At 38.5% G+C, this 14914-nt stretch overlaps 1 protein-coding gene across 1 annotated transcript in view; it reads left to right on the top strand.

The window, feature by feature from the left end:
- Nucleotides 1-14914, top strand: part of OXCT1 (3-oxoacid CoA-transferase 1) — an 85896-nt gene that overhangs the window by 40613 nt on the left and 30369 nt on the right. The window contains exons 8-10 of the mRNA XM_030467742.1: nucleotides 11267-11374; nucleotides 13971-14082; nucleotides 14572-14666. Coding sequence (XP_030323602.1) covers nucleotides 11267-11374; nucleotides 13971-14082; nucleotides 14572-14666 — 315 coding nt within the window. The remainder of the gene's footprint in view (nucleotides 1-11266; nucleotides 11375-13970; nucleotides 14083-14571; nucleotides 14667-14914) is intronic.

Here is a 14914-nt window from a genome sequence, read left to right as displayed (position 1 = left end):
TTTGAAAATACATAGTGAAGTCAAGGAGTAATGTGCATTTTGTTTGCAAATATGTTAAATATTAGTTCATTGGAGTTAATACTGCTAGCAGCTACTCTATTCTAGAGTGGAAGGATTGGGATGTGGTCAGTTACCTTGTTCAGCAGAGGTACCTGCAAGAGTACAGGTCAAGAGGTTTTGCCATTAGCTCTTAATGACTGGCTTAATGAAGTCTGTGTTCATTGATTATGGAATTTTTGTTTACTTTCCTCTGACTATTCTGCAATTATCTTAATTATTTGATTGAAAAAATAATTATGAGTGTCATCTAAAAAGGTACTTCCAAAAATTGCTTTTTCCACATTTGAGAAGGCAATTTTATATGTATTCCATGTAGCCAGTTATGTTTCATTTTGTGTTAAGAACTTAGGTACTGAATACGAAGTGGGCACTTCAGAAGTAAAAGGTAAGAACATTATTATGTTCCCCTTTTTGTTGTTACTGCTATCATCAGTATAGTAAAAATGAGTTCTTAGCAGTATGAAATCACCTCATTTAATCAAGAATGCACCAGGTGCAAAATGTGATCAGAACCGGTAGGAGTTCATTGATGGCTCATATGAAAACAGACCGATTTTAAGGGTTTAGGAAGGAATTATCCTTGGTTGTGCCTACTCCAGGAGGCTGGGTCTGTTGCTTGTACTAGGACTGTTAGATTGATGGATCTTAACGTATTCTCTTATACTTATAATTCCGGTTATTTTATAGTAGAAAAATAATGTAAAATCCAAATGAATTCATCTAAGGAAGCAGGAAAAAAGCTATCATTTATCCCTTCCATTGTTTGATGCATTCAGGGTGATGTAGACTTAATTCTGCAAACTGCTGGACAAGCAATTCCATTTGCAAAGCTCTTGAGGAAAAAACCTGCAAGTTTCAGAATTTACAGAAAGAATTCTTACAGTATGTATTTACAAGAATAACTGATAGCAGTCATTTATTGTTGAAATAGGTGTTCTTTATCACATCGCTTCCATTGTGATTTAAGTCAGTATTCCTAAATGAGTTTTTGTTTTGGGTAAAACTGCCTAGATATAAGGAAAAAAAAATCTTAACATACAATGAGAGGTGAAAAAAACTTTTGAAGATGTAATTTTGGGGGATTTTTCCTCTGAGAATTATCAGTATCTTCTGACTTTGAACATGTTCTTGAAATTTCCAAATATCGTGTATCCTGGCAGTGCTGAAATGTGACTAGCTTAAAAATTTATGAAGAAACATAGCTCTCTGTATATGGTAGAACATTTCCAGAAGTTGTTGGTTAAATTTTTCCTATTGTTTCATGCATGCACACAGCTTTACATATAGCTTTTGTGGATAATGTGGTATGCTTCCTTCTTACTTTGTGGTTGTTATCCCAGAACTGCTTTACTGGAGTACCTAGAGCAGGTCATTTAGTGCAGTCTGTTTCCTTCTTTCTTCTTGGCAACTACAGCATTGAAAAGGAAGTTAAATGCATGGAATGGAAAGAGCATTTGGAGGAAGCAGATAGCAGGTGCAGAGAAGTGTGCGAAAAGAGATTAAGCCTGAGGAAACTTGAAGGGGAAGTAACTGAGGAGACTTAAAACAGAGAAAACAAAGCCAAAATGAGTGTAATCTAGCAGGGACTCCTATCATATGAGGACCACATGACAAAAAACCTGGAGACAAACCTAGGAGATTTCTGTCAGCTTTGGTTCCCTAATGATATGTCTGATGTGACATACTGACAAGATATCTTGCTGTTTTTCTCTCTGGTGTTCACAGACAGTCTACTAGAAACCAGGGAAAAATACAAAGCTATATAGACTCTTCATTGGTACGGAACAGCTGCATGCTGTTCTGTATTACAAGAGGAAAGAAGCACACAGTGAAATTACAAGGGATAATGAGAAATGCTTTTCATAATAGAAATGCAATGATAGAGTGTTTTGTGTTCCAAGAAAACTATTAGATAAGTTCCTGGTACATCAGAAGCAAGGTCATCTATATCCAGACTCCAACAGAAGATGACCTTAAGCTGCTCATTTCCAGGAGCTGAGAAGGTAGGACTAGAAGTACCATGCTGTCTCTTAAGCTCTGGTTCTTTGCCAAGAAGAATGGTTACTCTGAACTAAATGTACCATCAATATGATGCACATCAGTCTCATTATGCTAGAGGTTCCCTGGTAAATCTGAACTTTACCAATTTTTACTGTTATTTTGCCACTCAATATGCTTAGGAAGACATTTAGTCCAAGGCTGATGTGAGCATGATGTGATTATTGACCAAGACTTACCTTTATCAGCTTTATCAACTTACCTTTGGTAGTTGCTTGCTTTTTAAAGTTGTAGGATCCTCTTCTTCAGGATAGGTATTGACTGTCATTTCATTACTGGAATAGAAATTTCATGGTCTGGCTGTAGAGTCAGAAAAGGACAGAACTGAACTCAGAAGATACTGTTTCATCTGTGTGTGTGCAGGCAGAACTGAGTAAATATTAACCTGCTTTGCTCTTTCCTCTAGCCCAATAAGTTTGTATAGTGTGTTCTTAATTTCCAGTGACTTGTCTTCAGAGTATATTTTACTCTTTTACAGTATCAAAGACTTCTGTGAAATTCAGTCTTAACAATAAAGACTGATGACTCTTCTTGTTTCTCACTAGCCATGGAGAATGGCTGAACAGAGTTTTGGTGATCTTGATACAAACAGGCACATACAACTTTTCCTCAGAGCTCTTTTTTTTTTTTTTTTTTTTTTTTTAATTTAACTTATAATTTTAGAAATGTTACAGTGAATTTTGCACTGACATCCTGACTCTTCTAGAAGCAACCCAATGAATTTGTCCTGAGCATTTCAGGGGCTAAATTTGGTTTCATTCTTTTGTTGTTTTGGACATTTGACCACATCTGATAGTTATAATCACAGAATCAATAAGGCTGGAAAAGAGCCATAGGCTGAATCCAGCCTATGACCTAACACCACCATAGGGGTAGATCATGGCACTAAGTGCCACATCCAGCCTTTCCTTAAACACCTTCAAGGATGTTGACTCCACCACTAGCTTGGGCAATCCATTCCAATGCCTGGTCGTGATTTCTTCCACTTACTTTTGGGTATTCATATTGGGTATTCATATTATTTCAGTTTGAAGAACTGAAGTGTACTAGGCTAATTAAGATAGTGCTAGATTTAATAAAGCCAGTGTAAAAATAAGCTATTTAAAAATGTATAGTTTCTACTAACCTCTCTCTCCTCCCCAATCTCTTTCTCTCTCCTCTCCTCCTCAGTCTCTTTCTCTCTCATCCACTCATACATATGCATTTTCAATTTTTTTTTTCCTGTAATTAGGAATTATATTGTCATTTCTGGTTATAGTTAAGTTCTATGAACATTGAGATTTAAAACTAAAACAGCTGAAAACATTTCACTTATTGTAAAAGACCTAATTAGAATCATTAGGCTGCAGAGATAATCTAAGAAGTACGTACTCAAAAAAGCTGTCTTTTTTTCAAGTGTTTTGGCATATGTGGGTGTGCCATTGTAATTTCCTAGCCAATTTTTGCTCAAGAAGCAGAGTTCTGTGATTCTACAATTCTTTGTCTTTGTTTATTGAAGTCCAGGACCTTTGAAATTTCTTTTCTGTCTCTGGAAGCACTTAAAAATTCTGACATGAAACTACAGAAGTGTGATTTCCATAAGCAAAAATGAACAAAACTACTTTAAAAGGGGAAAAGTTGATTTAAATTACTGAAGGAAGTGATATTGTGTAACAAACGACCATGGATTCTATGAGTGCTGATAGCAAAAGGAACAGCAGAAGGCTCCTATGAATCATAGTGGAGAAAAGCTTTTATATTTTGGGTGTCCTTGTGGATAAAGCAGTATTTAGAAATTATTGAATTTATTCATTTTTCTCCAATTGTCAGCAATCAAAAAAGATGCAAGAGTATTTATATCAAGAAAGAAATCCAGTACTATGAAACTCTCAAAACAATTAAAGGATTTTTAAATCATGCAACACACTTCCCAGGAAAGGGAACTTGGCCAGTATGGTTTCTTGAAGTTACTCTTTAGCTTTACCTGTGTAGCAAAGTTGTAAACACTTTTTACCTTCTAGTATGTTGATGACATTAAGATGTAAAATGAGCATGTGATCAAAGCAATCTAGGTGGTCTGCCCTGATTAGTTCCCTCTTTATGTTTTGCCTGGCTTTATGCCTCTTGTGTGAGAGGCATGGCACATGATTTTAGATGTTTACAGGGATTCTTCTGTACATAACAAAATAAAGCCTGAGGCAAGATAAATAGAGAGCAAAAGGAACGGAAAGATAGGTAAGATGGAGAGCTGAACAGGAAGAAAAAGCACACACATCTTTTAAATTATTAATATGAATGCTCTCCTGCATGTCTCATTGAGGCTTAGGCAGTGGATATATTAGAGAAAAGATTCATAAAGGATTATGAAACCTGAAAAGGAAATGCATATACCCAGGTATGGAGCTCTATTTTTGCATTATCATTCTTATCCAGAAAGGTGCTTGAGTTATGAGTTACAGTGGTCACAGAAAGTTAAGTTGCCAATTCCCATGGCTATCAGATTTCCTGATTTCACTTCTTTTGGGCATCTGTGGTAGCAGTCCTGGCAATAATGTCGGAAGTTGCTGGCAGCCCACCGACAGTGTTGCAGCTGGAGTGTGAGCAGAGTTGGGAGAGTGTTGGAGCAATCAGATGACTGCTGTTTCCAAAGAGACAAAATACTAACCAGTTAAGGGAATGGTCTGAGTAATAATAAAATCTAATAACTTATAGGCTGAATTATATATTCTTTGGATTCTATAGAGGGGTAAATACAGTGTGTCAAGATTTCTGACAGCATAATTTTGTAAAAGCTCATTGAAATCAGCTAACATAACTGTCATATATAAGGAAGGACAGAAGGTGGCTCCAAGTAATTATGGGCCTGTTAGTTTGACGTTAGTACTGGGGAAACTGATTGAGCACATCATCCTGAGTACCATTATGGGGTATCTGAAGGACAACCAGGAGAAAGCAAAATTACAAGACAGAAAATTCACTCTATCCTGGCCCAAACTGGGACACTAACCTGATCTCCTAACATTCTATGATTTTGTGATTCTGTGATGATGCCTTTTATGACAGGCTGACCTGCTTATTGGAGAGAAGGGCTGTGGATATTGTCTGCCTTGACTTTAGCAAGGTCCTTGACTCAGTATCCTACAGTGTTGCAGTCCAAGACAGGGACCCAGTTTGATGCAAACAAATGTTCTACTTTATTGAATCAAAAGGCAATATTTATACACTAATCTAAGAGCTAATGCCACGTATACATATTGCTGATTGGTGATTTCTACATCTCGTTACACATGTTTTAACTTGATTGGTTACAAAGCATTTAGCAACAATTAACTAACAAAGCTTGTCTTTCACACATTTGACCTTCTTTGTAGACATAACAATCGTGCCGAGTCCCTTAATCTAATCGTCTTGCTTACTCCTTAACCTTCGAGTGTTCTAACGTACTGGTCCCTGCGGTTACAAAAGTTGCTTTACGCAGAGCTGTCCTTGCGCTTAGCCCAGGGCCCATGGTCGAACCGTTCCATCACAATTGCTTGGCACCAACAGTTCGAGATTGTACTGCTTCAATTCCCCCTTCTGACTGAACAAGATAAACTCTTTTCATGGCACGATTGAGCATCCATTGAAAACATTGGAAGATACAAGGTAGCAATGTTAGCAAAAGCAAGAAAGCAAATAAAGCATAACAAACAGTCTTAACTAACCTTCTTACCCATCCTGTTAAGCCCCATACTGAAAAAAGTTTATCAAACCAGTCCCAATTATCTTGTGATTGCAAATGCGTGATCCCTTCTTTAAGTGATTGTATTGCAGCATGTATAGATTGCGAGTGCTCAGAAAGATTCATACAACACATTCCATTAAAATCTTCACAAACATGACCTAAAAGCTAACAATAAAAAGAGCAGTACAACAGAATAGCACAATCAACAATCAACATACAGACGAGGGATCCCTTAGTCGACATATAAACGATCACATGAATTACAACATTAACAAAACATGTTATCAGTACAACACAATACTAAAAGGACATTTCACACTGCAGTGGAAGGACTTTAACAACTTTTTAGTATGAGGAAGTTCAGATGTCCACTGGTGCATAGAACCAAGGGGGTAGAGGAGGCTTATCCGACAAAAATTGGTCGGGGGGCCCCAAAAGCGTCCCCAGACCCCTCCCGGACCACAGCACGGTGGAGTCCTAGTTTCCTCCATGGTTGCCAAATTAAAACCTAAAAAGCCAAATAAAATTGTTAAGAGACAAAACTCCAAGCCTATAAACAGCAAAGGCACACACACACTTTTTTTTTTTTTTTTTTTTTTGACTCTGTGTTCTCTGTACGAGGAGCAGTTCTCACTTTCCTCAGCAACTTTTAGGCCATGGTCTATAAAAAAAACAAGCCCAGGGGAAGCAATAAAAGTTTGTTAGTGGATTTAGATACATTTTTAGAGGTATAATTATAATAAAGGTCCAAGCCTGCGCTGCCACTGGTGGCCCGAATGGTGTTTGGGTCGGCATTAGCACTGGCGCTTGTGGTTGCGGAAGATTGTGCATCTGCTGATTCGGCATGCAATTTGGTGTTGGAGCGCGGCGCCGACCCGCGCTCTGCCTCCCGTTTCCCTGGAGGGCATTCTGACGTTGAAGTATCACATTCCCATCTATATCAAACTTAGAACGGCAGTGGCTATTATAGTGCCGACCTTTTCGACACCGGCTACAAATAGGAATGAGTGTTCTAGCTCGACACTGCTTTTGCGAATGTCCCATTTTCCCGCAACCGTAACAAATAGGGGCGGACCCAGAGAATCTAGGCTGTGCTGGAGTGAGCTGGATATTTTTGAATGCCGCTGCCATAACTTCGTATTTGTGTTCGGAAGACCCAAACCTATTACAGGCTTCCATCATTTCAACTAAAGTTGGGTTAGGATTAGGTAAAGTTTTCAAAAGCTTTTTGCAATCAGGATTAGCATTTTCAACGGCTAATTTAAGAAGGAGAATGTTTCGGGCTTCGGCATTATCAACTTGTTTTTCTAGGGCATCCTGCAATTTTGAAATAAAATCCATATAAGATTCCTTTGGCCCCTGAGAAATTGTTGTAAAGGCTTTTTCAGGCTTATTTGCATCAGGGATTTGCAACAAGGCTCTTTTTGCTATATGCATATTATCTATCAGTGCCCTTCTCGGAACATCTCGAGCCTGTCTCGCGGGGTCGCCAAACTCAGCCGTACCCATGAGATGGTTAATTGTAAGGGCTTGCAGCTGCTGGTTATCTCCGGCTGCATACTCCTGTAGCAGTTTTTCTGCCGCCGTTCTCCAACGCGATTCCCATAATGATTGTTGCGTGGGATTGAGAAGAAGAGCAGCAATAGATTTTAAATCATAAGGAGTAAGTACATGCCCCTCACAAATGTTTGCAAACAAGCCTTGAAAATAATGAGAGCTTAAGCCGTTTTCTGCTGCAGTGCGGCGAAGTTCTTTTACAATAGAGAAATTCAGCGCGGTCCATTGAGGTCGCCCCTTCCCGGCATACAACACAGGCACAGCTATCATGGATCCTCTGTCTGTCCTACGTGGTTTCGGCTTTGGGGGGATTTCAATTAAACAAGCAATGTCCATATTCCCTGATTTTTGTGCCTCAACTTTAATCGCCGCCCATACACTTCGCGGGTCATTATAGTCATCAGGATACAGGTCAGGCTCTAATTCAAGATCGATAGGGTCTGGGTCAAAGGGGTCTGGCTCCGAATCCACATTCACCATAGCGGCAGTGGTTAGCAGCAGGGGGGTGGAAGGGGGGTTAGATGAAGTAGTAGAGTCTTTCCCTTTTAAAGTTTTAAAAAGTGTTCGCCAAGGTGCTAAGAGTTTGGCGGTTTCATTATCGCCCCGTGTAGTGGCATCCCATAATTTAACTCCGACCTCGTCCCAAAATGTTGGGTCATAAATAGAGACCAAATTGATGTCAGAAAAATGCTCATGAGTCCATTTTAAAAGCAGTTTTAGATCATGGCCCGGTATAACTTTTTTATCCTTATTAAGTAAAGTCTTTAAAGTATAATAAACGTCTCGTTCTTCTTTTAAACCCATAACAAAAAGTTTCTCCAAGCTCACCTGCCAATCGCAAGGAGGTGATGAGGGTGCGCACCACAATTATCGGCTTCCTTTCAGCCTTTTTCTTCACTGTCGAGTTCTTGGAGACCTGCGACCGGATAATCTTCAATCCGGATCACGTGGGGGTCACCATTTGTTGCAGTCCAAGACAGGGACCCAGTTTGATGCAAACAAATGTTCTACTTTATTGAATCAGAAGGCGATATTTATACACTAATCTAAGAGCTAATGCCACGTATACATATTGCTGATTGGTGATTTCTACATCTCGTTACACACGTTTTAACTTGATTGGTTACAAAGCATTTAGCAACAATTAACTAACAAAGCTTGTCTTTCACACATTTGAGCTTCTTTGTAGACATTACAATCGTGCCGAGTCCCTTAATCTAATCGTCTTGCTTACTCCTTAACCTTCGAGTGTTCTAACGTACTGGTCCCTGCGGTTACAAAAGTTGCTTTACGCAGAGCTGTCCTTGCGCTTAGCCCAGGGCCCATGGTCGAACCGTTCCATCACAATTGCTCGGCACCAACAGTTCGAGATTGTACTGCCTCACCACAGCATTCTCCTGGAGAAACTGGCTGCTCATGGCTTGGACACTCACACCCTTCACTGGATAAAACACTGGTTGGATGGCTGGGTCCAAAGAGTTGTGTTAATTGGAGTTAAATCCAAGTGGTGTCCTCCAGAGATCAATGCTGGGGCTGCTCCTTTTTATCATCTTTATCGATGATTTGGATGAGGTGATAGAGTGCACCCTCAGTGAGTTTTCAGATGGTACTAAGCTAGTGGAAGTGTTGATCTGCCCTTGTACTCAGCTGTGGTGGGGCCAGGCTGCACCTTGAGTACTGTGTGCAGTTTGGGGCACCTCAGTATCAGAAGGACATTGAGGTGCTGGAGAGGGTGCAGAGAAGGGCAATTAGTTTGATTAGAAGTGTAGAGAACAGGTCTGTTGAGGAGAGACTGAGGGAGCTGGGAAAGAGGAGACTGAGTAGAGACCTTGCCACTGTCTACAGCTGAAAGGAAGTTGTGATGAGGTGGGTGTTGGCCTCTTCTCCCCAGTGACTAGTGACAGGACAAGAGGAAAGGGTTCAGGTTGAGCCAGAGAAAGTTCTTATTGGATGTTACAAAAAACTTCTTCACTGCAAAAGTGGTGAAGCATTGAAACATGTTGCACCAAGGTGGTGAAGTTGCCATTTGTGGGTGTTTTAGAAAAGCAGGTAGATGTGGCACTTCGGGAGATGATTTAGTTTTTATGGTGTGTAGGATGGGCAGTTTGAAAGTCCTTTCCAACCATGATAGTTCTATGATTCTGTGACCCATGCCAGCAAAGCTTTTGGGTTTATGATTTCAGCTACTGCAGGGCATAAGAATAGTTTTCTTATGAGAAAGTTCTAATTGGTAGCAATTAGTATTCTTCAGGCCTATTTTTCTACCTGATAAGTGAAGACATACTTAATTAGAAAAGGTGAATTTAGGACTAGTGCTGATAGCAGATGATCTGGCTGTGTATGGTTACCTGGACAGGCTTGTCTACCACTTCTTGTCCATTTTGAGCATGTTGTAACACCAAGAATGCAGTGTGCCTCAGCTGTGTGCTTCAGGATTTTTTAATTTTACCCTGTAGTTTGACTTAGTCTCCACATTAATTTTTAAATTTGTGTGTAGCATAATAAATTTCAGGTGAGAGAGAATGGGTGCAATAGCACTGTTTTTTTGTGAATACAGTAGACTAAGCTTTTAAGATACTGATTTGATTGTCTCTTCTTACCTGTGGGTGCGGACTTCTAGATGAATGATTCTGCTCTCCATGAATGTTGAGGTTGGTGTTATACAATTGGTCTCTTCCTGTCTGTTTACTCCCACCCTTTTTGGGGGGATTATCTGAAACTGATCCTGTCATCTTCAGTTTGTTCATTATTCCTCTCCCTTTGCTGTTTTTAGAGTGGATTTGTTTGCTTATTGTCATGCTACAAAACACAATAGGAAGGTAATTGTCTGACAGACATAGTAGATTTTATTATTGATCGCATTGTGCAGTAACAGTAGGATGTCAAATTGAATTTTGAGCTTTTTAGTGTTGCTTCACTGGTGATGCCTGCTCAGTGCTGGACCCTTATTGATAGGTACCCTTTCTGGGTCTTTATGGGATTCTTAGGCTTTGGACATACCTGAAAGTTTAATTTGTTCTTGGTGATGAAACAGTTTGGAAATCTATTTTTACTTATTTTTTAGTAGATTGTTTCAAATATTATCTTTGGCCTGTTGCTTTAACATTACACATTTTTTTTGTGGTCGCATGCAGGTACAGCCCTAATGGTAGTTTCTGTTTTGTGGTAGAGGGAGAGGTACTCTCTGCACATCTTGATTTGTCAGGGAAACCACCAGACATGCCAGAGACTCTCTGCTGCAGGCATCTGCCCATAGCAGGATCTACATCTAGAACACTCTGAGGTCAGACATAGAAGGAAAGAAAACCCTGTCGTTTGTGGTGCTTCAAATAGGTGACATTTCAAATGTACTATGTATTCTTCAGTGCCATTTTGTGCTGAATGTTTCATTAACTGTAGATATTTCTAATCTTCACATCTTTCTCGCAATCAACTTGCAGTTCAAATGTTTTTATTCAGATTTTATTTTTGAGAATACAATAGAGAAACATCAAACCAGCATTTGAGTTTGTATCCTTAAAGTTCATACTTCTGCTTTGTACTCTGACATTTTTTACCAACCAATGGTTTCCTTTTCTTTAAATGGAAGTCATTTATAGGTACAAACAATGCTTATGTAACTGTACATAGTATATTCCTGAAAGGTGGTCACACAAATTGGTCTATTAAAACATAAACTACTTTCAATTTTTATGTAGAAATGTCACTTGAAAGAAACATAAAAGAATCTAAAATAGCCTATTTTAAGGGGTATATTGCTTTTGTCCTACTCTTTAGTTTTCTTTATTTGATCCAGTCTATATTGAATATTTGAAACTTCATTGCTAATAAAATCTCTCACTGAATACTTTTTTCTAAACATTTTCACTTTCCCTTTTCTCTTTGTAGGTGGAAGAAATTGTTGATGTAGGAGCATTTGCCCCTGAAGACATTCATGTTCCCAAAATTTATGTTGATCGTCTGATAAAAGGAGAGAAGTTTGAAAAGAGAATTGAAGTAAGTAGCCGAGCTTCTTGGTCATAGTATGTTTGGGATGTACATTAGACTTTACAGGATTTTTACTTGAGCCACCACATCTTAGCACTGGGAAAATATTGTGAGAGAGATGTATTGAATTTTGCTAAGGAATGGAACTTAGATAGGTACTTAGGTAGTTAGCAGTTTTGATTCTTATACCTCAGCTTCTTTGGTTCAGTCCCTGAATAACTTACAACAACTGCCTATAGTGCTAGATTGCTTTAATGCAGTGGAAAATTTTATGGAAAATCCAGTTTCATTATCCTTCTTCCTCTGAGTTAGTCCTCTGTAGATACAACAAGGGGAACACCTAGACCACAATCTGAATTTGACAGAGTCTTTTTTGTTGGAGAGCTTTTGACATGGGCACATAGGACTGGGCTCAGGCCCTTTTGTGCCATATGTTGAATTATGTTATGTTGAAAAGGCCATGGAAATTTTCTGTCCTTTTCGTTAATCAGGAACTTCGTTAGCAGGTGGCATTTCTGGTCTCAATAAAAGTTATCAATAGCTATTAAAAACTGCTGCAATAATATTCCGTACCTGAAAATATCCAAAAACATGATGATTATATAAGGGTTCCTTTTCTTTTGTGATGTTATGTCCCTCTGTTCATTTTGGTGATGTGACACTATTCTTAAAGTGCAATTGGAAATCCTGTATTTCTCCAGTGTCTCCACACTCTGGAGGTGGGAATTATTCAAAATGTTAACAGAAAAGCTGGTGGAGCGGGAGATATGTGACACAACATAAAAAAAAAACCTTGAGAAAAAAATTGCACAGAGAAATTGTAATAATTAAACTTTTATGATTAAAACTGAGTCACAAAGTCCTAGAAGTTATGCAAGACCTTTTCTCTGGGTAAACTCTTTAATGAATGTGAAACTTTTTTTCTCCCATCCATCTGTTCACTGTTCATTCTGCAAAAGCATATTGCATGTTGTTGAGTTTTGGCTAGAAACAGATGTGTCAAGCCTTTTTTTTTTTTTTTTTTTTTTTTTTTTTCTTCCCCTCCCTGTCTGGACATGTTGTGTTTGACTGCAGTTAATGCCCTGTTTCCTTCTTCTGAATCTCACAGCAAAGCTTTTACCTTTCATGAGAAAAATGCATTTTGCATTTATTAAGCTGATGTTCTTACTGCAGTTTGGCAGTGGGTGAAGAGGTGGCTGTCCAGGAAAGACTTCTGTACAATACAGATATCTTGTTTTATTTGGTGTGGCTGCATAAGTAAACATTCCTACATAGTCAACTGCCCCCTTCCCTCTATTTTTAAGAAAAAGAGGACGGAGGAAGGAGAACCTGCTCTAAACCGCACAACAAAGGATAGCAGAGATTAACTTTGTTCATGTAATTTTCTAATTCTGGCAATGGTACCTGTCATTAATAGAAGTAAAGGAAGGAAATTTATTTCCTCTTTCATATAAGATTATATGTCAAAGATGTGGCTGTACATATGAAAGCATTATGTTATGCAGTAGGAGGAGAGATGATGAATGAAGAGAAGCTGCTTTGTCAGAATTGTTACTGACTTTAAATAGCAGTTCCTGCCTAATTTGGCTCAGACATGGTGCCTCTAGTGCAAGTCATACTTTCTATACAGCCTTCTTTCGGCTGGAAATAAACTCTCTGATTTTTTCCTTAATGTGCAAGTGAAGCAATAGCGAAGGAATAATAAGGAAGTTGCTGGAGAATTCAAGAGGATTGATATTGTCCATTTCTGACTGCCTTAGAGGAAAGTGACTCCCAATGTAGGGAAACAGATACTACAGAAGTTCTTTTGTTGTGATGAAAAGGAACAGGATAATTTTGCCTGATGTGTTCATAATGGCTTGAAGTAAGAGAGGATGTGAAGCCACATGGGGATTCAGGACATGATGTTGCCCAAAGCATATTTATATGCATGGGAAAGATGTGCAAAGAACATAATCTATGTAAACAATAAATAAAAAAAAAATTCTTACAGATTTCTTGAGTGTTGTAGCATTTTCACCTGCATGTGATTTAGAAAGCAGGAATGTAAGGCCAGAAAAACTCAGAAAAAAAAATCAGGAAGATTTATGCAAGATTATACAGGTTTATATTTGAAAATATAGTTGCTTCACTCCCCGTATCTTTAGATGACTGGCATTTGTATGTCTCATGCATATAAATCTAGGGTAGCACCACTGAATTGAATGAATGTGGAAAAGAATGTGGAATATTTGTATTTTAGCCTGATGTTTTACAAATGTATTTACGCATCTCTTGGGTAAAAAGTCTCTCACTCTGACTTGCCAGTATTTGAATTAATATTTGGAGCCTTCTTAACCAGTTGTCTATGTATGACATATTCTGTCAGCCTTAGAAACACAAAGAAACAGCAGTTTGCTCTAAGGCTATCACTGGGGATATTTGGTGACTACATTGGCTTAGAAAAGCTTGAAATGACAGATTTAAAGGTCGTTTTTGTAGAAGGTGTATAAATAACATTATTCTTAGACCAAATAAGTCAATGCAATCACAAATTGGGTTTTGTGTCTTGAGGAGCAAGAATTTGGATTCTAATCTTCATTTATGATTATGGCTTTTTTTGCAGCGCTTATCAATCCGAAAGCCTGAAGACTCAAAAGCCAAACAAAAACAAGGAGACAATGTGAGGGAGAGGATCATCAGAAGGGCTGCTTTAGAGTTTGAGGATGGCATGTATGGTATCCTTTAGCTGTGCTATAGGTTGAACTGACAACTCCTCAGAATTTTAACTGCAGCTGTTTCATTTAAGACAGGTTAATTACCATGATCATTGTCTTTCCCAGAGCCTGAGATTCCCCCATTTTATTGCTACATTATTGAGTAGATGGTGTATTAAGAGTTAGTGTACCTGGAGTTTTTATTTGGGGATATCTGGAGAATTTGTTAGTGGTTGAATATTGTGCAAGAATTTCTTGAGAAAGGTACATATGTTGGAAATGAATCTTACTTTCACTGTGGGTTTTTAATCCTGTAAAGCATTTGGCAGAATGCAATTAGATGGTCCAAATGGCAAAATAATTCATCACAAGTATGAGGCATGTATCTAAAACTGGACATGTTTGTGAAAAGAGCAGATCTCATCTAATCTAATCATAGTAATATGCTTACTTCTTCAGATTTACTGGTTTGAATATGTTCCTGCTTGTGCCTTAACCAATTCTGTTCAGCCAATCTAGGTATTGGAATCCCACTACTGGCTAGTAACTTCATCAGTCCAGACATAACTGTTCACTTACAGAGTGAAAATGGAGTCCTGGGTTTGGTAAGAGTATCTCTTGGTCACTTATTGCAGTGTAGTTACCTTGCAATGTCTGGGTTTTATTCATTGCCCACCACCAATTTGATTAATTCTCAGTGTAGTGCAGGGGAGTTTTTAAGAAAATGATCATTTCACTATTACAGTGCTATTTGTATGTACATGTGTTTCTTGGAAGGAGTGAGAACCATCGGTAGTTTGCTAGACCAAGCCTCGTAAGACCTATCAAAATTTTAAATAAAGCTTATAATTTC

Source organism: Calypte anna, chromosome Z, assembly GCF_003957555.1.
Source record: "Calypte anna isolate BGI_N300 chromosome Z, bCalAnn1_v1.p, whole genome shotgun sequence".
In the NCBI taxonomy this organism is placed as follows: domain Eukaryota; kingdom Metazoa; phylum Chordata; class Aves; order Apodiformes; family Trochilidae; genus Calypte; species Calypte anna.
This window is presented reverse-complemented; position numbering and strand designations above follow the sequence as displayed.